Source organism: Podarcis liolepis (assembly GCF_965112155.1).
Source record: "Podarcis liolepis genome assembly, chromosome: 7".
Classification (NCBI taxonomy): domain Eukaryota; kingdom Metazoa; phylum Chordata; class Lepidosauria; order Squamata; family Lacertidae; genus Podarcis; species Podarcis liolepis.
The window spans coordinates 23,521,745-23,547,976 of record NC_139561.1 but is presented as its reverse complement, the minus strand read 5'-3'; the positions used below and the strand labels follow the sequence as shown (position 1 = coordinate 23,547,976).

General features: G+C 40.7%; 1 protein-coding gene across 6 annotated transcripts in view; it reads right to left on the bottom strand.

Annotated features, from left to right (window-relative positions):
* Positions 1–2,031: 2,031 nt before the first annotated feature.
* The window catches only part of PRKCZ (protein kinase C zeta), a 95,905-nt gene continuing 71,704 nt past the window's right edge, over positions 2,032–26,232 (bottom strand). For all 6 annotated transcript variants that reach the window (XM_083513057.1, XM_083513058.1, XM_083513055.1 and 3 more), the window contains 10 exons: positions 19,615–19,803; positions 17,909–18,006; positions 13,478–13,564; positions 12,407–12,542; positions 10,664–10,751; positions 9,732–9,851; positions 8,325–8,404; positions 5,837–5,926; positions 5,058–5,173; positions 2,032–2,523 (listed from right to left, as the gene is read on the bottom strand). In XM_083513057.1, coding sequence (XP_083369183.1) covers positions 2,436–2,523; positions 5,058–5,173; positions 5,837–5,926; positions 8,325–8,404; positions 9,732–9,851; positions 10,664–10,751; positions 12,407–12,542; positions 13,478–13,564; positions 17,909–18,006; positions 19,615–19,803 — 1,092 coding nt within the window. In that variant the 3' untranslated portion in view covers positions 2,032–2,435. The remainder of the gene's footprint in view (positions 2,524–5,057; positions 5,174–5,836; positions 5,927–8,324; positions 8,405–9,731; positions 9,852–10,663; positions 10,752–12,406; positions 12,543–13,477; positions 13,565–17,908; positions 18,007–19,614; positions 19,804–26,232) is intronic.

The following is a 26,232-nucleotide window of genomic DNA, read 5'->3' as shown; positions in this document are numbered from 1 at the left end:
TTACATACTAAGACAATTATATCATTACCAGATCCATTTGCAATATATTAGGATTTTTTTTTAAACCACACATTTAATTACATCCTTCATTTGTTCTTTAATTTATAAAACAAGTACTTTATATAAAAAATTTCCCCTTCATCATGAACAGAACATTAGTCATACACTTGCACACAAGCAACTGACTTGTAACCAGCAACTTATTTGGCAACACAGCAACATTGTAAATTGCCTTCAATTGTAAATAAATCAAGGATTTGTTTTTGTCTTGAGCAAGTGTGTGTACTCGCCCTACTCTAATGTTCTGATATCACAGAAGTTCAGGGCAAAGAACCCTTCATGTTTTGCCTAGCCCCCTTAGCCCCAGAACCAGACAGCATCCGTAGGTCACATCACCATGCAAAACCAGCTGCTCAGTTGTAAATCCAAGATACAGAGACACAAAACATTCAGGGAACACTGAGAATCCAAGATACAGAGACACAGACCAGTCAGGGTTCACCAAGGAGAAGAAGAAGAAAAATGGCATTCAAATCTTTTGCATGATTCAATTAAAAAGAAATCAAGACTCTCTCTTAGCTAGGTGACTTGGTTATCTAAACCCCAAGCATTTGAGGAAAGTACATCTAACTGAATTACTTAGTGCTGGTTAGAACATATGTTGCTTAATACAAAAAAGATAGTTCAGAGAGCAACTTTCAACAACTCTGGATGGGACTAATAAAGTTGAATTATCACAGATGTGCGTTAATTCAGTGGTCAGGGTAAGGGACATACAAAATATAGTCTTAACTGATGGTTCTTTGAAATATTTTTCAATACCATGATTTGGCAGTCTTATCCTAGCACCTCATGGACTTGAATGCAACTGAGATGTCATGTTCAGCACCTAATGTAATGCTGTACCCTGAGAAACCTATACAATAAAAGTAATGTGAAAACGGTTGCAAGTTGTCTTGCATTTTATACCGAATTGGGTGAGATATCATGGCACACAGGGTTTCTCTCCTTCCTGAAGAATTTTCTTCCCCAGAACTGCAAGCTACTCAATGGAGTTACAACGAAAATCTACTAAAAAAAAAAAAGAAATATGGTGTCTTGTTATCTCCCATAGAGACCAATAATTCTGAATGGTTTTATATAGCAACGTGCCCTTGTTTGTCCTCAAACGAATGGACACGTTTTTATTCCCAAAGCTGACAGACAATTAACCTGATGCAACATCCTCCATTTTCAAAAGAGGAAATATGGACATATTTTATATTATAGTCATACAATATTTATACATCTGTTCATTTTCTCCATCACTATATTACTGCTTTGAGTGTTGTGTTTACCAAACATCCTCCTGTAGAGCTTAGTGACAAGATGCTGAACATTTCAAAGCAGATAGTTTTAAATAGGAGGTGTGCTTTATCAGAAAAAAATGCAATATGTTGATGGATATCCTATAATTTATTTCTTTAAAACTTTAAGGCTATGATCTATTACACTTCCATTGTTCCTTTTGAATATTGCATTGATAAAAATATTATTCAAAAATCTAGTATACAACACAAGACATTGTAGGCACTGCTCAAGTATTTTCAGAAATCCACCATGTGCAAATTTAAATTTTCTAATGAGATTTTGGTAAATTTTGTTTTCTCCCACATTAAACATAATCTAGATATTTCAATTGATAAATTCTAATTTGGAATTGTTATTGCTGAGATCCAAGTCCCGTCTAAAAGTTCTATGAAGATATAAGTTAATGTTAGATAGCAGCTGTTAGTTGTTATGTTCCATGTGTAAAATACTACTTTTTTCTTTAACCAGAACTTACCAGGGTTTATCAAGTGTACCAAATACGGAATATTTTTATGCAGTTTATCCATTTAGGCACTTAATACTGTACCCAAACTTGTTTTAATTGCTAATAAAACACAACTCCTTTTATTCCACATTATATATATATATGTAATACACATATATATATATATAAAACAGACATTTAAGATAGGTACCACTTGTGAAAAAAGGCATCTAAAGTAAGCTTCAACACCACTAACAATTTTATTCTTCAGGATGTTACACTGTTCTAGTAGCTCATTGCATGAAAATGTCCATCAGAAGCGTGCAGCTTTGAAAGTGGTTTGGAATCTCTCTTCCAAGGATGCAAACAACTATTGATCCTTGATGAAGCAGGCACGAAATGCAGATTTCTTTGTGAAGCCAGCTCTGTCAGTGCCCCAAACTTCTTCTTTTTTTCAAAAAAAAATAGAGGAAGACACCTACCAAAATCATGTTTTTTTGATTTTTCAGCAGCAATTATCATCATTGGTCTCCACTCAAAACCTTACAGTTTACCCCAGCCTTGCATGCATATACTGTTGTTAAGGATTAAATGTCAAAGTTCATTCACATTATTTGTCCTCTGTGTCGATGCCATTCTCTCATACTGTTTCCTCAGTTTGCAGCAACAATGGATTAATATATTCAAATCCTTCGAACTCCGACTGGTCTATTCTTTTTATTACATCTCTGAAAATGGAGCACACACACGTACACAATTATCTCTTGTTTGCAACCATTTTGGTGTTTTGTAAGACACACAATTCTACCTCTGAATGGTCATCAGTGCAGCCATATAGAAGGGATCTGCACTTGTGCAGAAGTATTACAGAAGTCTAGAACTTCTGTAGCAGGGAGAACTGGTGCTTATCCTTCCTAGAAAAGGACATACCATAAAACTGTAGAGTTGGAAGGGACCCCGAGGGTCATCTAATCCAACCCCCTGCAATGCAGAAAGCAATAGGATAAGCACCATCCCACTCAGTTTCTTCTAACCTAGGGGTGGGCTCATCCTTTGCCCTCCAGATACAGTATTGCTGGACTAAAGCTCCCACCATCCCTGACTATTGGCTATACTGTCAGCCAGCTGAGTCAGTCAGTTCAATTTATTGTGTTTAGCGAGCAGCCACGACTAAATATTAATAACAAGGATACTGCTAATAATAGTGGTTTACATTTCTAGTCCCTGACCTTAACATGATAAATGATTTCCCATTCCCCGTTTAGTTTTAGTAAACGAATTTGTAAAGCCTTGGCAAGAAATTTGGATGTTCTAAAAGGATATATACCTCTACATCAGACAACAAGAAACAGGTCTTTGCAAGAGACGTCCTTCCCTTCTGCGATCTTAACAATGGGCATTGGCCATACTGTCTGGGGCTGACAGGAGTTGGGAGGTCAACATCTGAAGCGGCACAGGTTTGCCACTCCGATTCTAACCACTGCCAGATGAAAGAGGTATTAGCAATGGAGGAAGGTTGCGTAACTACATAGATGACATCTTACACTCGGCTCTGGAATCTGCCCCCTCCTTTGCAGAGTACAGTGGTACCTTGGGTTACATACGCTTCAGGTTGCATAAGCTTCAGGTTACAGACTCTGCTAACCCAGAAATAGTACCTCGGGTTAAGAACTTTGCTTCAGGATGAGAACAGAAATCGTGCTCTGACAACGCGGCGGCAGCAGGAGGCCCCATTAGCTAAAGTGGTGCTTCAGGTTAAGAACAGTTTCAGGTTAAGAACGGACACCTGGAACGAATTACAGTGGTACCTCAGGTTAAGTACTTAATTCGTTCCGGAGGTCTGTACTTAACCTGAAAATGTTCTTAACCTGAAGCACCACTTTAGCTAATGGGGCCTCCTGCTGCCGGCGCGTCGCTGGAGCACGATTTCTGTTCTCATCCTGGAGCAAAGTTCTTAACCTGAAGCACTATTTCTGGGTTAGCGGAGTCTGTAACCTGAAGCGTATGTAACCTGAGGTACCACTGTATTTAGATATCACTGAAGGCATTTTCATCTCTCAGTGGTAAAAAAAAGCCACGAGAAGGGTTTGGCAGCATGACACTGAAGGCCCAGAATATGTGGTGGCACTGGGGTGGGGTGGGGTGGGGTGGGGGGAAACAGTTCATTGCAAGAGCATGCAACTCTAGAAAGTAAATGGCAGAAGTTGCTGACCCAGATCAAAACACCATTTCCAAATCTGCTGCCAAAGCCTTTGATTTCAGTTTTGAGGCACCAAACAGAGCGTATGGGGAGCTTCCATTCACAAAAGTGGCTGTACTTGAGGATTGGCTACTACTCTACAGACACACAGCTGCCCAAGTTGTAACTTTCTGCTAAACATTTACAGACCAACAGCAGTAACCTGGGATTTGAGGCCAAAGGAAAGGAAAATAACAGAAGAAACAAATCTAACTAAAAGACTGCAGTGAGCACTTCAGTATGGAGTGTTTTACAAAGCTACTGTGATAGTTAGAAGAGTGAGTGGAAAGGCACACATGCTACACCTTTCACTATGAGCACCTCCCCTTGCACGGACGGAGGTGTGAGCATCAGTTTACTGACTAAATCTGCAAATGTGCCAAGTTGTTCTGTGCAGATACAAATCTCATCAGTGTGGAGATACCTCAGACTGGAATCTCAACAGCTTGAAGTGCATGCCTTTGTGACAAAGGAAAACTGCCTGCTTTGTTTTCTAGCTGCAGCTCCTCATGTGGCATCAGATGTTCCTCTAGGGGATCTCAAGGGGTTGCAGCAGGAGGGAGGAAAAACCCTAATACACTTACAATCCTTTGGATCCTGATCCCTAGCAAAAAAATAACCATATAAGGGCAGCCTAAAGACATAGAAACATACATTTTTCATTCCCAATGTTAGAAAATCAGGGAACATGAAGTGATGCAAGATGTGGACATTATATGCTACCTTTCTACATAGTTAACATTTGCTTAATTTTTTTTTAATGGAAGTGTATATGGCTGCCAAAACAGAAGTCTCTTTCCCTTGGTCCCATGCCCTGTTGTCTCTCCTACACTATCACCTTGGTTTCTTAGTTTTTGACTACCTGTAAATGCAACAAAAGCTTTCTATCACTCTTTTATTTTGATGAGGAGCATAACCAGGTTTAGTAGCTATTCAGTCCGCACAAAATCAGATCTGATAACGTCTAAAGACCTGCATAATATACATTTCTTATAAAGCATGCTTAACAACATTAGAACATACTCATCATCTGGAGTTAGCTGCACAGGTTCGCTGGTGAACTGGGTATCAAAGTTATCCAGACCATAATCGTCTGTGATCTGAGGCTGAAATGGAGGGGTTGCCTGCTTCTTTTCCAGCTGAAATGTGGAGAAAGAGACAGAAACTTAAGAACCCTTTGGGTTTGTTCTTTTTCATAATGCACATCTCTGGTCCTCTTCATTGTGGGGAAGCTAGGAAAACAGGCCAAGTTTGCTGTAGGCCTATATGGAAGCTATGTCTTGGGAAAGACATCTGCTGGATGTGGTGAAATCTGTGTGTTTCTCTGCTCTAAATTGGTTCCCATTACAAACCATCTCTCACCCAAATGCTGCTTCTGCTGTATTTGAAGTGTACCTGATGAAGTGGACTCAAGCCAATGAAGGTTTTTACCGTAATAAATTTGTGCTACCCACCTGGAATTAATTTTTGCTAAGATATTCCAACAGCTAACATAACGTTTGGTATCCTAGAGCCTAGAGTCCATCTGTTTATATCAAGTTAAGTTTAACTATTCCAGACCTTTTATTTAAGTTTCCTAAGCAGTTTAACAGTAGAATGGGGTAGCTGTCAGAACATTACAAACCGCTCCTTCTAAAGTTTGCAAGACATTTTCGTCTGCACCCTGCCTTGAGTCTTGTAGATTTTTGTTTGTATTTTCTTGTAGATTTTTGACAGAGTACTTGCTAAGTGTGATATTGGCTTGCATCAATACTTTAAACTAAGAACCAGCACAATGGGTTACATATGAAATTGAACTTTACCAGATCCCAGTCTATGCTGCGAAAGAATGTATGAGACTTGATATCAGAAAATCCAGTTTGTGGTTGGCAGCCAAGCCTCTCTTTGGGATCCTAGAGGAAAGAACAAAATTAATTTTGTCCATGATATAAACAACAGCTACAAGTACAAGAAGCACAAATATGTACAGCCAAACTACAACTGCTGTGAAATATAATTAGCACTAAAAAAATCACAACTAGCAACCACTAGAGCAGGTGTAGAAAAGGTTTGGCCCTCCAGATGTTGCTGAACTACAACTCCCATTATCTCTGGCCATTGGTCATGCCTGCAGGGGCTTGTGGGAGTTGTAGTTCATTAACATCTGGAGGGCCACAGGTTCCCCACATCTGCACTAGAGGGCCCACTCAGCATTAGGGCCATAGTGAAAGGAGTTTATTCCCCCAACACAGACAGGCTGCAGTTCTTATGAAATTCACCCCTCCAAAGCTGCTATTTGTATTGGGAGAGAAGCTCTTTTGGTACCATTTATGATTAAGAAAACTTTGGTCTTATTTTATCACCTACTCTTTTCAAAGAAAACTGTTAGAATTACCTAAGTAAATGTATCTTTTTCATTAAATTAGCTATGGGTACAACCCTAATCATGCTTAGAAAGTCCCACTGAATTTATTAAGAACTGCTTGTGGATCAGCAGGCTTAGGGTCACACACCGTATCTAACTGCCTACTGAATCGCATGCTTACTGATAAGGGCTTATAAGACCTGCTCAGTAATTTTAGACATTATATTTTACTACTCTCATTTTATTTAGGATTCTACTTTGTGAAATTTGGAGAAAATCACATCCATTCGCACAATGTCCATAATTGTGACACTAAAAACAGCTTCCTGTTAAAAAACAACAACATTTAAAATGCTCAAAACAATTATAATTATGAGAGGGAAAGACACACTGGTCACTTACCATGAATGAACCTTCTAGGTTGGCGTAGGGATACAGCTACGTGATGGGTTGCGTTCTATGATTTGCTTAAGGCAAGGGCATGTGACTAGCTGAACTGTTGGATGGAGATAGATAGATATAGATAGATGATAGATGATAGATAGATAGATAGATAGATAGATAGATAGATAGATATAGATAGATGATAGATAGATCCACTTCCAGTTCTGTCCATAGCCAAGCTACAAAAGGCCAGACCCTGTGAGAGAGCGCAGACTGAACAAGAAAATCCCAAAATTACTCCAGAAGGAAAACAATGGAGAACATGACTGGCCACCTCCTTTCCAGTGGGAGGGAAGCTCCAATTCTTTACAAGTGTAAAAAACAGACCAAACTAAAGAGTTAAAAGGGCGATGTAAGAAGAGTAGTGACAGCCATCTGAATAAAAATCTGGGAATCAGAAGTTGTTTGCAAGACTTGGATTGGCTGATGTTTTTGGTCTTGAAGCAAGAAAATGGCTTGTGCCTTGAGAACTGGTTTCTGGTCCAGACCAGTTTGTTGGATCTGTAATCCCTGGAGCGATAGGAAAGTCTTTGAGGATGAAAGGAGGAAAAAGGCTTTTAAAATTGACAAAAGGTCTATTAGTTCTTCTATGCCAAAAAAAGTTTGCCTTGAAGTTAAACAAAGGCCAGCTTATTGCTTGTTCTTCTAGTCTTTGCACTGGCAGAAAAAGAATGGCCAATGAGTAGCACCATGTCAAGAGAGGCATCAGTAATAAATCTGTGAGATTAAGGCAATTTTGATAAAGCTCTGTGGCTCCGTTCATTCATGGATAGTTGTACTCAGAAGGTGGTGCTGGGAGAATTCTGTTTGATGCCTTGGCTATTGGCTTCCAAGGTCCCTCAAGGTTCTGTTCTGTTCCCCATGCTATTTAATATTTACATGAAGACACCTGCACAGAGTGTTGGGGTTTGGTGTCACCAGGTCTCTGCGGTGGCCAGGAGTGCATTTGCACAGCTAAAACTAGTGCACCAGCTGCGCCCATTCCTTGAGGTGTCTTATTTGGCCACAGTTACATGCCGCTTGTATTACTGTAACACATGCTACATGGGGCTGCCTTTGAAAAGTGGCTCAGAAACTCCCAGTGAGAAAGAAGAAGAAAAGGCCAGTACAAGGAATGCTGCTTCTTTTTTTATGGAGCTGAACAAACAGGGAAAAGGGGCTGAAGAAAAGGAAGCAGTGAAATACAGGAAAAGATGGAAGATGAAGTTCACAGGAACCTGAGCACAAAGCTGAAAAGGAGGGAGAGGATGACAACATCTGCTTCAGGCAAGAGCTGAACTGAAGGAGAAGACTAAGGAAAAGAGAGACCTCCAACAGTTCAGTTAGTCACATGCCTTGCCTTAAGCAAACTATTGAACACAATCCATCACGTGGATATATTCCATGCCAACCAGAGAAGAATGGCTGTTCCGGGGCTAATAGAGGAAGCAGAGAGAAATCAGTCAAATAAGAGGTTTTGAACAAACAAGAACAGAACAAAAGATCAGGTGTGCAGAATTTACCTTATTTAAAAATCCTTTCAGGACATGGGATGCCTTCACAGAAAGGAATCTTGGAATTCGGATTGGTTTTTCAAGGATAACTGTTAAAAGGAGATTTTTTAATTAAAAAAAGAGAGATGTTATTCTCTGACACAGTACCACAATTCCTGTTAAACAGTCCAGGAATGAGTAGATTATTCAACAATAAGAGGAAAGCTTGCCTCTAACAGGAAAGCAGAGATTGGAGTGAAGCAAATAGAAGATTACAGTAAGTGGGCATGGTTTTGAAAGTTTGTGATTCTGTTTTGTGAAATTTAGAGACAAAGTATATTCGTTAACACAAATATTGACCCAGTGTGCAGCAGCTGTGAAAAAGGTGAATTCCATGTCAAGGATCATTAAGGATTGAAAATAAAACTGCCAGTTTCATAATGCTGTTATACAAAACATGGTACAACCACACCTGTGTACAGTTCTGGTTGGCACACCTCAGAAATAATATTGTAAAGATTGAAAAGGTTCAGGAAAGGACAACTAAAACAATTAAGAGGCTGAAACCACTTCCCTATGAAGATATGTTGCAACATTTGGGGCTTTCTGGTTTTCTAAAAAAAGTTAAGGGTGGGCATGATCAAGGTGTATAACTTCATGCATGGTATGGAGAAAGTGGATTAAAATAAGATATTCCCCCTCTCCTCTACATGTACCAGAGGATTATGCGATGGGACAGAATATTGTTTCACCTCTTGTGGGGCTTTCTAGAAGGCAATAAATGGTACAAGTCTTTTGCCTCTTCAGTTTGTGGAGGTGTGGATGGCGATTTGCAAGTAGTCGATACCATTTCCCAAGTTCTCTGTATGACAGAAGCCTGGATTGCTTAAGTTCCAGCAAAGACTTTGCAGATGTGGTACCATTTATGCCTTCTGCAAATCCAGACAGACAGTTCTCCTCCTTTAACAACCTTTGCAATTACCAGAGAACTTGGGGAAGGGGTGTCCTCTATTGGTGATGGGTCTAAACAGATGTTCCATAGAAATGGGACAACAGTAGATAAACCCCTCTAATTAGTAAGTACACAGAATTATTAAATTGTCTTGACTGGCAAATCCCACTAGCTTATACAGGCCACTTATAAAACTGAAAGTGCTATTTCATGCCCAAGAATGCCCAAGAACAGGCTTCCTCAACCTCGGCCCTCCAGATGCTTTGAGACTACAATTCCCATCATCCCTGATCACTGCTCCTGCTAGCTAGGGATCATGTGAGTTGTAGGCCAAAAACATCTGGAGGGCCAAGGTTGAGGAAGCCTGCCCAAGAAGCAACCATGGTTCAGGTAGTTGGTGACATACAATATCCTGGAGAGCCACTGACTTTCAGCATGTGATATAAATCCAAGAAATACATACATACAAAATTAAACAGCAATACCTTGGAAGAGGTAATCTTCAGTGTTCATATCTGGATTGTCTGTAATAATATCAAAGGGAGATCTTCCTGCCATCATTTCAAACATTAGGACACCAAGTGCCCACCAATCCACACTGAACCCTGTAAAAATATTTGAGATGCATACGTTCATGCAGCACATACATTCAAGCATCATTTCATATCCTTGTTTGTACTCATTTCTGTTGTGTGATTTAGAAATCACTGAGCACTTTGTGCCCTCTGTGAAAATAAAGCCAAACACAAACAGCAAAAAAGTGATTACTGTATTGCCTTTGTTATTTATAGTTACATTCCTCACTAAATATATATTATGTGTTGTATCCAAAGTTAGTCCTACTCAGAGCACTGAAATTAATGGATTTAAGTTAGTCATGTACATTACCTTCTATGGGTTTACTCTGAGTATGATTAAAACTGGATACAACGCTACATTAATATATTGTATTAAAATCATAAAATAGAATCACAAAACTAACGAAGTGCAAAATTTACAGCAGCACAGAACAGCAATGCGGCAGGAGGGAAAACATCACTCGACCTTTAGCTGTTCTGTGCTGCTGTAAATTTTGCTCTTTGTTAGCTTACATGCCATTACATCTTGAACCACAGAGGATGATGGCAAACTTCTTCTTTTTTAAACTTCATTTGAGTTTTGCTACCTGGTCTCCAGGCACAGAGTACCGAGCCAGTCTTACAATTCTTCTGAACAATGCACATTTTAAAAAGAACTCAACAATTTCCTTCACACAAAAAAGTAAGTAACATACAAACCCTGCTATTACCCTGGCATCTAGTTATTAGCGGAAAGACATACACATAAATAAATAAGCAGCACATCAATAGCTTCTTGAAATTAGAACTTTAATGACTTGCAGCAATTAAATCATTATACACACTGCATAACAACTCACCGTACTCTTCTCCTCGTAGAATCTCTGGTGCAATGTAATTTGGTGTTCCACAGAAAGTGCTTGTAGTGTCACCAGGGCCCAATCCTTCCTGCAGAAATAAAACACAACAGTTTATGTACGAAAGAAACATGACCTTCCGAAATCTCCATTTAGTCAGGAGCAGGAGATGCCACACTCCCAGGACTCCTCCACAAAACCTGAAAAATTCAGCATTTCACACATTATATATTTTACATGGCTGTTTATTTGTATGTATTTTAAAACTTTATACAGTGGTACCTCGGGTTAAGAACTTAATTCGTTCCGGAGGTCCGTTCTTAGGCTGAAACTGTTCTTAACCTGAGGTACCACTTTAGCTAATGGGGCCTCCCACTGCCGTTGCACCGCCGCTGCACAATTTCTGTTCTCATCCTGAAGCAAAGTTCTTAACCCGAGGTACTATTTCTGGTTAGTGGAGTCTGTAACCTGAAGCGTCTGTAACTTGAAGCGTCTGTAAGGTACCACTGTATATGGATATTTTATTATTGGCCTATACTTGTAGTGCCTAATAAAGGTTTGGCAAAGTAAGTAAAAGCATTTCACACATACCACTTAATGCAACTGAAGCTGTTACTCTGAAAAAATTATTTATCGTATTTTTTGCACCATAACACTCACTTTTTTCCTCCTAGAAAGTAAGGGGAAATGTCTGTGCGTGTTATGGAGCGAATGCCTGCGGGTGGCGGGGGGGATCTGCTGCAGTCGTGAGCAGAGAATCCATGGTTCCCCTTCCTTCCCTCCTCCGTGGTTACAAAGCATGGATCCACATGGATCCTCAGGATTTTTGCATTGGGCTACTCCAAACTCACTGTCAGATCACATGTCTGTGGCCACAGCATGAACCACAAAAATCATATATCCACTAGTTCATTTAGAATATTTTTTTTTCTTGTTTTCCTCCTCTAAAAACTACGTGCGTGTTATGGTCTGGTGCGTGTTATAGAGAGAAAAATACGGTATATAGCATTGTTATTTAAGCACTAGCCTGGTAGCAATAGGTGAGTGCACAGAATTCCATGCAGGTGAATGGCAGTTCCACACAGCCATCACAACTAGTAGCCATTGGTAGACATCTCCTCTAATCCCTTTTAAAGTCTTCTAAACTAGAAGTTTTAATTTTCCCCTATTGCATTGTGTACTATGTAATGTACTACTATTTTCTAACTATCCACAATCTTCTGCTAATCAGTCTCAATAGATGATCCTGAGTTCTAGTATTATGTGTCTGAGAAACTTCTCCATTTTATCTACACCATGCACAGTTCTTGTTTACCTTTAGTATTTTCGGCTATTTTTTCTTTTGCCTTCCATTCTCGTGCTAAGGGATGGGAGAACATCTATACAGTGGCTTCCTGATACGCTATGGAGGCAGCCTAAATAGAGTAAATTGAGGGAGGGTGTGTTGCTTGATAGAGGTACAGCAGGAAATAATAAGGCGTACCTCATGCTTCTAAGGGGCTGTGGGAAAGGCTGGGACTGGCCTATGTATGCACCCTTCCCAGAAGTGGAACTGCACTGCAGCTAGAAGGAAGTACAAAGACACATGGAAAGTCTTCTGCAAAGACCAGTAATGTGCCTGATAGTTACTTCAATGGAAAAAAGTGCGAGAACATTTCTCAAATTCCTCCCAGTATAATCAATTCTGCTTTTTTAAAAAACACACTATGATGAAAAAAAGCCCAAAGGCTTGAAGAGTAAACTTACCTTGCACATACCGTAGTCTGTTAACTTGATATGACCCTCTGCATCCAGGAGAACATTGTCTAATTTTAAATCTCTGTAGATTATGCCTCTCTCATGTAGGAAGTTGAGAGCAATACAGATTTCAGCAGCATAGAACCTTAAATGAAACAGTGACTTTTAAGAGCAGTGTTAATAAAATGCATTTTTTTAAAAAAATACACTCCCCAGTCCAAATGTGAGGAGCATCTACACTAATCTTGTTTTGATTCAGAAGCTCACATGCTAAGTGTTTAAACCAGTATCTCACTTTAAATCAAACCCCAAACAGGATGCCATGCTCTTTTGATAACTCTTATATCAGTGGTGGCTGTGATCCATTGAGAATTGTTGGGTGGTAGAAGGTGAGCCAGAGCAGTAGGTGAAGCCAGAGCCAGTGACATGCTGGCATCCGTCTGTCTCAGGAGACAATGGAAGAGTGCCCCTTCGGGGGTGAAGTCAAATCACTGGAGTTACAGTGCCTACTGTGGCTATAGAGACCAATACAGGAAAGACATATTTTGTTGCAGCTGGGCAGATAGATGAAGGTGTCTGGTTGTGCTGATAAAGGTGTGCCCTGCCCAAACTAATTCTAGTTTTGTCCCCATCCTCCTTCAGCCTGCTGAGCTCTTCCAGGACAAAAGGCAAGCAGGCTGGGGCTGACTGAGGGCAGAATGAGCTTGGTGGGGCAGTGCCTCATTTCTCCTAATGGACCGGCCTCCACAGCAAAATTGGTTCCATATGTGCTTGTGGCACCAACCTTGCCACATTTAGATAGAATAAAGGTCAATATAACAAACAGGCAACAAGAGAGCATAAGAAATCTCACAGAAGTTCTCACAGAAGTTCAGGTAATAGGAGCCAAGGGATTGCACCCAGACTCTAGAATTGGGAGATCAACGTTTTGCCTGCCAAGTAAAACTCTTTAAGGCAACCCATACATTGCCAAAAGCATTAACAATACACTTACAACTTCAGTGGAACTAAGCTGATTTAAACAAGTTGTTGGCATCTGCAAAAAGAGAACAATGCATTTTTAGCTGCCACTTAAAATACCTTGCATGTTCTTCAGGGAGTTTTCTTTGCCGTTGCATATGAAACATGAGGTCGCCCCCATTCACGTACTCTATAACAAGAAACAACCTGAAAGTATAACATGCAAGTTCTGATTATCTGGCTTGAGGAAATTGCCCACACAAGCCAATCAGCATTAAGCAGTCGTGTAACATTCTAATTCCAGAAGACAATTATCGGTTCACCAACCCTCTTATTTCACTTTTGTGGAACACACTCCAACAGTATGCTGTTAGTCTATTTAGTGTCTTGCTATTGAAAAACATTGTCTCCTGTTTAAGACATATTATGGCATAAAAAGGAATACACTCATTTTATTTTGGGTCACATCAAGACTTCAGCTTGTAATGTTGATGGCAAATGAGCTGTCCCTTACACTTATTTATGATCAATAAATCCAGACCTGGGGACAGGATACTGTTTTTAAGTCCAGAAAGTATGGAAGATAGGAAAACTGATAAAAGGCAGGTAGGATGGTTTGATCTTGATGAGAGAGCATATCCTCCTGGGCTTTCATTATTGTGCCAAGACTGGAGTTTAAGAATCTTTCCACTGATTTTGCTATTTTACTTTGGTTGTTTTGTAAGCTTTTATTGGTATTTCTGCATTGTCAGAAATATGTATCTGTTAGCCACCTTGAGATCCCTTTAGGAGGAAGGGCAGGATATACGTTTACAGAAGTAAATAAACAAACAAACAAATGAATGAATGATGGCCTCTCCTCACAGAAGGGTGGGCTGTACTTGTTCTCGTGTAAAATCTCCTTGCTGTCTTTTGTAATCAGTGTACAAGTAGAAATGGGACAAATCCCAAACCCATCCACTCCAAAATGCTTCATTTTCATGGACACATAAACACACTGACTTCAGAACTGTGACATTCAGACTTTCACATCTGGAGAGGCAGGTGGTCAACTTTCTTTTATTTTAAGTTGGGTATGGTGTCCTCAATTGAGGGGTTTTTTTGGGGGGGTGTTGATGGAATTTAAGCCACAGGACATTGCAATTATTTTATCCTGGTCAAAAAAAATTTGGAGCACTGAAAGTCAGAATTCAGTGCTCAGACAACCAGATCCCCCTCTCAGCCTTGCTGATGTGGTGCAAAGGAAAGCAGAGGAATACATTTGGAACTAGCTTGGCTGCAGGAGTTGTCAGAAGGAGACATATAAGGCACCATCCAACCGTCTTAGCGACTCCACTCCAGATTTGTGTAGGCCAATAAATAGTGAGATGCATCTGTAATGTGTGAACACCTCCAGCTGTGAATTATATTTTTGTTATGCCCTGTACATCCAATTTGAACACAATCTCTGTCTAGACAGCCACACATAACTTCCACATATTCTCAAGACAATACCCTATCAAGTACTTCTACAACCACGGCAACCTATGAAAGCTTTTAAAATATTGCTGTAAGTATGCTATGCGGTTCAGCAAATTGGCCCTTTACCTTTCAGCTTTAGTATCATTTGATCACTGAAGGTGATTGATTAGGGGTCTATGATAGCTGGGATCTGTATCAAACTTGGGCAGGGAGGGAAAGGAACTGAAACAGCTTTGCGGTTTAATTATGGCCAAAGGCTACATTTTACAGCTAGCTGGCAAGAAGCACACCCTTGCAGTTCTTCAAGGCTGCTTTTTAACAGCCAGCTTCAAGCAGGTGACTTCTTGGGTGACTGATCTTTGAAGACTAGCCCATTTGGTTGCCTGCCTGCTCTCCTCTGCTCACATTATTTATTTGTAAACAGGCATAACAAAGAACACCATCAATACCTTATGATCACAAGGAAACTATTCTACAATGAGACCAGGGCATCAATAGAAGTGCCAGGCATACGAACTAGAAAATCCCCCAAAATGTCCAAGAATATCTCAGATTCCCTAAAGCAGGCATGTCCAAAGTTCGTTTCGGGGGCCTAATCCAGCCCCTGTGGCAGTTTATTTCCTGGGGTAAAACCCTAAAAAAACCTCAACAACTTCAATCCTAAAAAAAACACAACTGAACAACTTCAACCCTAAGAAAAGGTCAACAACTTTGGTTGGCCCTTTGGTCAGCCCACACGGCCCTTCACTTCATCAAATCTGGCCCTCTTTGAAAAAAGTTTGGACACCACTGCAAAGTCTTCTGGGATGAGTCTCAACCCCTGAACCTGACAATAAGTTTTGTGTGACTATTAAAAGCTGAAGTGGTAAAAAACCTGAAGTAGTATTTCAGCTCATGCAGACAAGAAAAAATCCATTAGTACTTTGACGGCAGGTAAGAGTTTATTAAGTGTGTTCCCAAAAGAACCCAAAACTGTTTTTCAAGCTGTGCTACGCATAAAGATGCCATCCAATGAAAGGACAGAAGGCACTATTAATAAATAAAAACTCTACACAAATGCCAAGGTGCATTCTAGAAGAGGATTAATTAAGAAGGGCCTTTTAATCGTCCAAATTTATATCCTATTCAAAAGCATGTTAAATATGTACACTGCATCTTAAAATCTTCATTTGGGGTCAACAGAGGAATCATGTAGCTAGTTTTTACCACACCATGATCTTCTGTTAGATCTTACCTTTCTAAGGGCATATCTACACCATATGTTTAAAGTACATCCAACACACATTTAAAGCAAATGAATTCTCCCCCGTATAATACTAGGAACTGCAGTTTTGTTAAGGATGTCGGGACTTGTAGCTCTGTGAAGGGGAAAGAAGAGTTCCCAGGATACTTTGCGGAGAGTCGTGTTCTTTAAATGTGCACTGGATATGTTTTTAAATGTATGGTGTGGATCTGCCCTAAGACTACAAATGATCTTGAAGCCTAGAACTCAGTGTGATTTCAGGAGAGCAGTTTTGCTGGCATGCACTGAGCCTGACTGACTCTTTGAACTCCCAGCTTTTAGTGCCTGTCTGTGCATCCCCCCATCTACCGCTCCCTGCCCAGTAAATTCTTCTGTGACTGATGCATGCCTGCTCTATCTTCTTTTGGATTCACTCTGATGACAACCCTTGCGCTCTCGCTCTCTCTTTTTGGACAGATCACAATGATAGGTAGATGACAGTATCCTGCACTATCTTCTGACAGATATATTATTGCGTGTTCTCTCAGTCATACACAAACACACTTTCCAGCCTCCACTACTACTCACACACACCATTTCCCTCCAAATGTAGAAGCATCATTAAACCGAAGTAGCATTGTTCATTTTTGAGTGAGGAATTTGCATTTTATTTCTCATGTTGATTTTTCGCTGGGATTTGTAAACCGTTTAAGAGACTTCTGTTGACATATAAAGCAGTGTTTACTATACTGTACCGCTGTTAATGGCCCACTACACCTCATGTTTTTTATTTTATAAAATTCCCTCCCTTCTGGAGGAAGAAAAGTTTGGATTTGATATCCTGCTTTATCACTACCCGAAGGAATCTCAAAGTGGCTAACAATCTCATTTCCCTTCCTCCCCCACAACAAACACTCTGTGAGGTGAGTGAGGCTGAGAGACTTCAGAGAAGTGTGACTATCCAAAGGTCACCCAGCAGCTGCATGTGGAGGAGAGGGGAAGCGAATCCGGTTCACCAGATTACGAGTCCACCGCTCTTAACCACTACACCACACTTTAATAGCTTATCTTGTAATTTGCCTTTTATTTCACTCTTTTTTCATTTCTGTTCTTCCATCCTGGTATCTTAACAAGGACACTCTACTTCCTATGCCAAAGTGTCTAATGTTGTGCATGCTTTGCTCATGTGTGTTTAATAAAGCATGCTAGTGTCTAAGTCAGCTCTGTTAAACCAACAGAACCCTGCTTTCTGGTGCAATGGACCAGGACACAGAGCAATGAGGATTGCCTAGCACTAGAATAATTCTTGAAAAGACTTACTGCTTTTTCCAATTACATCATGTCATTTGTGTTTTTATGTTGAATAGTGCCATGTGATTTTTGGATGAAGGGTGGTATATAAATTTAATAACAACAACAAACACAGAAAAGTACATTTCAGACATGTTAGAGAGATGTAAACTTTGAGCAAGAATGGTAACAAGGGCCAGAGAGAATTAATCAATGGCAGCAAGCCATTCACTCTCCTGGAGTCAAGAAGACTACAGTCATACCTCATGTTGCATCCACTTCAGGTTACATCTTTTCAAGTTGCGTCCCGCAGCAACCCGGAAGTACCGGAACTGTTACTTCCGGGTTTCACCGTTCGCGCATGCGCAGACGCAGCGCTTCTGGATGCAAATACTTCAAGTTGCGGACGTGCCTCCACATCCACAACACGAGGTTCTACTGTACAGCATATAAGTCTCACTTCAGTTCACTCTGGTAGCAAAGCTCTAGCACAGATATGCAGAGATTGCCGTGTCCATCAAGGTTCTTGAAAGTAGTTATCTTAAATTTTGTAAAAAGATAAGGATTTGCTCACTTACCGACTTGTCGTTTGAAAGCAGGAATGCAAGCCAACTAAAAACGGATTACTGGATGCCTGTTCAAACACATGTTTTTCTGTCTGCACCCAATCAATATCCTGAAACAGAGTAATTCGATCATTACAATGGCAGCTATACAACAGGCTGTGGACAACACCAAGAAGTTCAGTCAAACACATTTATATTCTTCTTGCACATATTTATATCACTACTAAAGCATTTGCTTTAAACTGATGTCCTGACCCATTCAACATTTTCCTGCCTGTATGTGCAAAATATTAAAGTTTCAGAGGCACTAAAAATCAGAAAATTAAGGTTCGGGTGAGTGTGTGAGAAAGAAAAAACACATTCTCTCCCATCCTCACACACCTTACCCTTGAATGAATCATTCTATAAAATTGTTAACTCTGGTTAAAATGAACTTGGGGGTGCTCCCTTTCATATAACTTTGACCAAATCCTGATTCAAGTTATCTCTGTTTTTTAAAAATAAACTTCTTGGTTGTGAGTCCTGGAAGACCTGCTCCCTGCGTCGCAGGCCCTTTTCTACCTGGCCTTGATTGACTCCAGCTGCAGAAGCTGAGGCTGTTGAACAGACTCTTGGACTCGAGTATTGGGGGGGGGGTGTTGCTATTATCATTTTTTTTTTGTAGCAGTTATTGATATGAATGTTTTGTATTTTTATTTTTGATATTATTTATGTGGGAACTGTTCAATGCATTGTGTACTTTCTGATGTTTATTTATTGCTAATGACTACGTTTGCTTTGTTTGTAATTACATGGTATTTTGCATATTGTAAGTTGCCTCGAGCATGGTTTTGGCTATGGAAAGGTTTTGCTTTTTTGCTGACATCTATCTTTCTTGGGAAGCAAGATGACATACAAATAAAATTATGTACATATGTACGTATTTGCAAACCTAAAAATCTAGTAATTTTCTGTGCAGCTGGGGTTATCTCCATTTCTCATCTGTGGGGAAAACTGTGCATTTAAATCACAGGTGGGGAACCTCTGGCCTGTGGGCCGGTCTCAGCCTGCCACGGGGTATAACTTGGCCAGCAGGGCCATTTTCCCCAAACCAAGTCCACCTGTCAATCAGATGACATCACTGGGAAACATCAGCTGGTAGACAGGGTTCAATAGCCTGAGTCCTGTTTCATGCTGGAGAAGCAGACCCCTGCAGAGAGGAGGATTGAATCTTGTGCTCATGAGTTGGTGAGTGGTGAGTTCAATCCTGCTTCGTACCGCTTTGCCAGCATATTCCCTAGAAGCTCAGGAGTATACAAGGGATTACCAGTAGCCTTTCGTAATTGGCTGAGCCTAGGTCTGCTCACCTTCAGAGCCAACAAAGGGCCAAATGACATGTGATGCAATACCCTCTCTGACAACATCAATTGTATATTGTAAACTGCCCTGTGATCCTTCGATGAAAAGCAGTAAATACATTTAAGAAATTGCCACATGCAAATTCTGTGGAAGAAGGGTTTTGGTTTTTTAAGGGTGATATCATAATAGATCTCCCATAGATTTTGCCCCAAAGTCATCTTGCCTACTGTGTCTAACCAAAATGGCAACAATTGTTAAGTGTTCATCAGCTAAGGAGGGCTGAAATTTATGATCAAATCAACCATACATTTTCCCCTTATAATTAATTCTCTTCGCTATGCTTCTGTGATTTCATGTAATGTGCTGAATTAAGCTCTTACCTCATCATCGTGGACTAATTCTTTCTTCACTACTTTCATCGCATAAATTTGATCATTTTTTTTTAAACGCACTAATAGAACTTTGGCATAGCTTCCTCGTCCAATAACTCTGATTAGATCAAAGTCCTGTAGACCAAGCCCCTGAGAGATTTTAATTCCATCCATTCCATCAATAACTGGCTTGAGCTCCTATAAGAAGAGGCAAGCAGGTAAGACACCACATAACCTTTTGAACAAACAAACACTGGCAGCTTAACATACCATAAAAATTGCTAAATACTGCTCCTGCTCAATCATACTTAAATAAATAAAAATATCCTTTCATTTTCAACACTTGTCTTAGGTGAGTGTGAATCATTCTTCTCCAGTATCAGCTTGCTCACAGAGGTCTCATCAGCAGCACTGTTGCTTGTATTTAAAGTGAGTAGCACTTTGTACTGCTATGTGCACAAGACCTGTGCTGCAAAAGAACATTTTAGCGCTTTAGTCAGGAAGCAGGCATTGTCTCCTCCATTCCCCAAAAGTGAAATCCCAGTGAAGGCAGGGGGTGTGCACATTCCTTCTCAGTGACTGCAACTTCCCCGGTGCACAGGACAACACACACAATGGAAAGGAGGGCAATGTTTTGTGATTGCAGAGGTGACCACTTGAAGAACATCACTGACAGATAAGTAACCTACCAGTCTTCTTTGTGACCTTTTTGCAGTCTCCTATATATGATAGATTAGTGAGCTGACATACCTGGGAAGAAAGTGTTGCACCCTTGGGAGGTTCTAGACAACAGTATTTCAGAAACATAGGTGGTGTGGACTACATGGAAGCTTTGCACAGCTCCTCTACTGACAAACCTACGATGAAGGCTAGAAATGGCCATTCCCCTGGTAGAATGACCTTTCAGCTTCTAGAGGCATTGGTTGGTAAAAGTAGGGTTGAATTATTGGGAGAAAGATTGAAACTCAGCAGTCCTGTTCGGTTTTGATTGTATATTCTTAGAACTTATATGTTGCTCTTCAGGGCAATGCCCTCCCAAGGTAGCTTACAAAATATAATTAGTTTCATACAAATAAGGGATAATTTAGTTTCATATACATGGCAGCAGCTCTTAGATGGAGCTGTATCAATGAACAATCGAAGGATTCCTAGGTGCAGTTGCTTTCTCCTCTGATGGCTATATGATACAAAAAGCATGTGGTGGAGATAGAAGACTAGGCTGCCTGGAAGAACTGCTCAGCAATTAGATCATATAACTCCAGTAATGTACCAGTGCCATTGTTTACCTGTTTTTCCCTGTGCTAAACAGCCTAGGACTGGTTTACCTCTAAGACCACTTCTCTGATATGAACATTCCCAAACTCTAAACATAACCCTCAAAGATCCATCACCAAAGGACTCATTCTTAGAAGGGATGGTGCCTTTTCAGTGGTGGTGCCCAAACTCTGGAATGCCCTCCCTGAGAAGATCTATCAGACTTCCTTCTAGCTCAGGCATATTCAAACTCTGCCCTCCAGATGTTTTGAGTCTACAATTCCCACCATTCCTGACCACTGGTCCTGTTAGCTAGGGATGATGGGAGTTGTAGTCCCAAAACATCTGGAGGGCCGAGTTTGCCTATGCCTGTTCTAGCTTTTAAGGCTTTTTGAAAAACTCCTGTTTAAAACAAGCTGTTTAGTGCTCTGTTTTGGCATAAATGTTGCTGTTAATTTGATTTGATTTCAAACTGCCCTTCACCAAAGTGGTTTAAAATATGTGCAATTAAATAAATAAAACTAAGGAAATATAAAAACCTAGGTAAAAGGCTAAAGGTAAAAGACCTCTGGATGGTTAAGTCCAGTCAAAGGTGACTGGACCTTTGACCCCAGTCAAATGGGGTGTGGCGCTCATCTCACTTCAGGCTGAGGGAGCCGGCATTTGTCCACAGACAGCTTTCTGGGTCATGTGGCCAGCATTACTAAACCGCTTCTGCCGCAACTGAATATCATGACAGAAGCCAGAGCATACGGAAACACCATTTACCTTTCCACCGCAGCGGTACCTATTTATCTACTTGCACTGGTATGCTTTCGAACTTTTAGGTTGGCAGAAGCTGGGACAGAGCAACAGGAGCTCACCCCATCACGCAGATTCGAACCACCAACCTTCCATTCGGCAAGCCCAAGAGGCTTGGTGATTTAGACCACAGCACCACCCACATCCCATAAAAACCTAAGGAACCATTAAGATACTAAAATAATCAGTCTAACAATTTAAGCATAAAACCGCAGCAAAAGTTCTAATCACAAATACAATATTATACTTTCCCAAAGGCCTTATTAAAAAGATGCATCTTCATGCTGAACCTAAAAATTCAATAAGATGGAGAAAGACTTTATAGTCGTAATGAGACTTTTATGGTGCTTTTGATGTCATTCTTAGCTTTGTTCATTGCTTTGTGCATAATAATACAATAATAATACAACTGCTCTGAAACTGATCAGATCAAATAAACAACTGAGAATATGCCCTAATCTGACCTCAGTCCGAAAGAAAATATTTGTCCTCAAAAAAAGATCCCCCCCCCCAGCAAGAGACTTATGAAAGGTGCCTCTTCCAATTATTTTAGAGTAATTTTTATTGGAAGCAATGTGGGGTTATTTCCCAAACCAAATGCAATGCAGATCTTTAAAATAGTTAAACTATATGTACAATGTTTAACATTTTAACAGTCTATTTTGGTTTGACCTTTTGGTACTCTGCTTTTAGCCAGATCAAGGATCTGAACTAGGGAAAGCATTTATATAAGGAGTCTTGATCTAGGATTGACTGCTATTAACAGGAGATTGAACAGAGCTTAAAGATTCCTCTGAATAAGACTAGCGACACAACACATCTCCAGGACGTGCTTTTTAGAATGACTTGTTAGGGCAGTGGGGATGATCAAAATGTAAGAATATTATGGTAGGGGAACCGCATGTCCAGTTAAGTGTATATCTAACACAACAATTACTCATTTTTCTTAGGCAATTGTTAAGCAAATCAATCAATTATTCTGTTTAACTTGTATTTCAGCTTGGGGTTTTAGAAACGATTGCTTTAGGCAGAGAATATATGGGCAGAAAGTAGGACAGTCTAGTCAACTGCAGAAGCCACTCATGTGTACATTACTAGCACTGGCAGCCAATCTAGTGAAGAAAGAAGACGAAGCATTTCAAATGATGTTCTGTTTATTAAAAAATTGTCTGGCATCTTTGTTCTTTAAAAGTGATTGTTCTGAAAGCACTTTAAGGCTATTTAATGTGTTTCTGGATTTATCAAGCAGCTAGTTAGAGGTTGGGGGAGAATGGTCCTAGATTGTTGAGATAACCTCTATAAAAAGGGGAGGGTAAGTTTTTTTAGATGTTTAAGCATATATTTTTTGACAATTCTCATCTCATAACACATCAACTTATAGAATTTCTGGAACTCCAAAACATCTGAAGGGTTGTCACATGGAAATGGAGCAAGCTTGTTTTCTGCTGCTCCAGAACCAAGATTCAAATTAGAAGAAGATTCCAACTAAACATTAGGAAGAACTTTCTGATGTTAAGTGCTATTTGACAGTAGAACGGACTGCTTCAGGTGGCGAACTATCCTTCACCAGAGGTTTTTAAGCAGAGGTTAAATGGCCATCTGTCAGGGACTCCTTAAGTGTGATTTCTGCATTGCAAGGGGTTGGACTAGATGACCCTTGCATCCCCTTCCTACTCTACAGTCCTATGATTCTATTGTTGTTGGCATCTATCTGTCTCAAGAGACAACAGAGCGTGCCTCCGGGGGTGAAGTCAAAGTCTTTGCAGGGGAAGCCCTATGATTCTATGAACATTAACTATCTGTATAGTGATTCTTGGGAGGGATGAAAGGAGAACCAAACCATGCACTGGCATTCAAGCCCATACAAGGGCACTCAATTGGCATCTCACTCAGTATTTTAACTCCCGAAGACCCAACATTTTCCCAGGAACAGTTCTTTCCCATGGATAGCTATTAGAAAACAGGAACCATAAGTTACAGGAGGTAAATGGGACCAGGCAGATTGCATTGATTTCACCACTGCAGGGGAGGGGGTTGCAGTTAGGTGTCATCTGCAGGTGAATGTGTTGGTATTAAAGGGTTAAGAAGCTCTAATCAAGACGCTCTAATCACTGAGCAGCTGGAGGTAGTTAGGCTTCCAGGAATGTGAGTTTGTATAAATAGTCAACTCACTCCTGTATTTGCCCCTCCCTCCTTCCCCCTTCCCCTTTCTTTTGGGGCATGTTTGCTGAAATGTGTGATTCTTCACCAGGGTTTTTTTGTTTTGTGTAAATAAACCTTTTATTTGAGTTCCAAACCGCTTGCTCCAAGATTCCTTTATTGAAGAGATGCTGACTCTCCAGCCCTTCTTGAGCCGCTGTGCGAAATGCTCTGCTGTAATGGGACATTGTTGCATCGGAAGCGCACTGGACATTTGATTAGCATTAAACTAATTAAAGTTTAATGGGACAGGTTATGGATGTTTGTACGTCAAGAAGGAGATAAGGAGTGCAGTTCAGAGTGATTTATGCAAGGACTGGAGCGAAGACAGAAGCGGTTGCTGACAACGAAAGCCTTCAAAGCAGCTTGAGTCCTGCAACGTGCCTAGGAAAAGTTTTAAAGGGGCACTGCGCAGTTTGTACTCGCTGGAAGACGTCTTATTCCTCGAGGAGCCACCTCAGCAGCTGGGAGACGGTCTACAGGTCTGTGAGTATCGTTCCTAAGCCCCAGGGAGGATGGCAGAGTCCCAGGAAAGTTTTACTGTCCCCTTTACGCGACTCAATGGGAAAAATTGGCAAGATTGGAAGGCAAGAGTAAGGGTTTGGTTGCAAGCAAAAGAGTTGTGGAGTTGTACTGAAGCACCGCCTTTACAGGCAGCTGCAGACGCGTCTGCAGAAGACAAAGCAGCAGCGGCAGCTTCACAGAAACGCGACAGGAAAGCCCAAGGTCTACTAGTTTTGGCAGTGGGACCAGAGCAAATGCCTTATGTTTCTGAGTTAAAGAACACGCATGAGGTCTGGACGGTTCTGCAGCGGCTAAATTCCAGAAACACTGCGGGGGCCAAGATCCATGCTACAAGATGTTTGTTTGATTTACGTCTCCAACCGGGAGCGTGTGTGAAAGAACATATTGCCAAAATGGTGTCTGCCTTTAATCAACTAAGACAGCTGGGCATTCCTTTCTCTATGGAGCAGCAGTCATACATATTGTTGTCTTCTCTTGATAAAAGCTATGAGACTCTAGCTTTAACTTTGGAAGCTATGCCTTCAACTGAATTAACCCTTGAATACATTTCTTCTCGACTTGCTGATGAACAGGATAAAAGGCAAAGAGAAAGAGGTTTGTCTTCAAAGGGGAATTATGCTGTGCCTAAGAGTGGGGATGCTGAGTTTGAGAACACAGTAAATGCTTTTGCAGCTAGACACTGTTTTCGCTGTGGTTCCTCTTCCCATTTAATCAGGAATTGTACACGTGAACCTGGTCAAGACAGCACCAAGGCCGTTACCCCTAGTTACCAGACAAGGAGTTCCAGGGGACGTCGAAGAAGAGGAGGAGGTCGTGGCTACTCCCACAGCACACAGCACATGGCTTCAGCAATGGCGTTGATGCAAGGGCGTGGCCAAGGCAGCAATCTACGCTGGTTGATCGACAGTGGTGCACCTCACCACCTGGTGGCGCCATCTAGTGTCCGTTTGCAGAATTGCAGACATTTGCAAACCCTTAAAGTTGTGACAATGGCAGATTCAACTAAACGTTCCTTAGAGACCGTAGGCACAGTGTTTTTGAAGTGTTTGCAAACAGAAATTGATGCCTACGTGCTAAAGGGAATGAAAGGGTGTGTTTTGTCTGTGTCAGAGCTTGATAGAAATGGGTTTAAAACTGTGTTTGAAAATGGGGTTTGCACTATTTCAAAGAATAACGTATCTCTTTTGCAGGTGGAATGCAGAAATGGGTTATATTATTTTGAGACAAGTCCAGATGAAGTTGAACAGGTTCATGCTGGTTGTGTGAACTCGCCTACCCATAATTCTTGTGTTCATTTATGGCATCGCCGTTTGGGACATATTAATTTTCAGTATGTTAAAAGACAACCTGAATTATCAGAAGGGTGCAAATTGAACAAATGTGCTAAGTATTTGGATTGTACTGCATGCAAAAGGGCGAAGGTTCATAGATGCAGCTATCCCAGTTCAAATAGGAAATCTGACAAAGTATTCCAACTTGTGCATATGGACCTATGTGGCCCAATGCCTGTTGCTAGCATGGGAGGTTCGAGGTATGCACTGTGTCTCTCAGATGACAAAACAAAGGTTACATGGTTTTTTCCTCTTAAAACAAAAGCAGATACTGCAGAAACAGTTAAAAATTGGGTTCATGCAGTAGAACTTGAATTCGGTACTAGAGTTCTTGCTTTTCAGACAGACAGAGGGTCAGAATTTACCGGGTCTGTGTTGCAGAATTTCTTTAAGAAAAAGGGAATTAAGCATCGTCTGTCTACACCTTATTCCCCCCAAGAAGGAGGTGTGGCCGAACGTAAGAACAGGGTTCTGCAAGAGTTGGCAAACTCTATGTTGTTTGATGCTAAACTTCCTC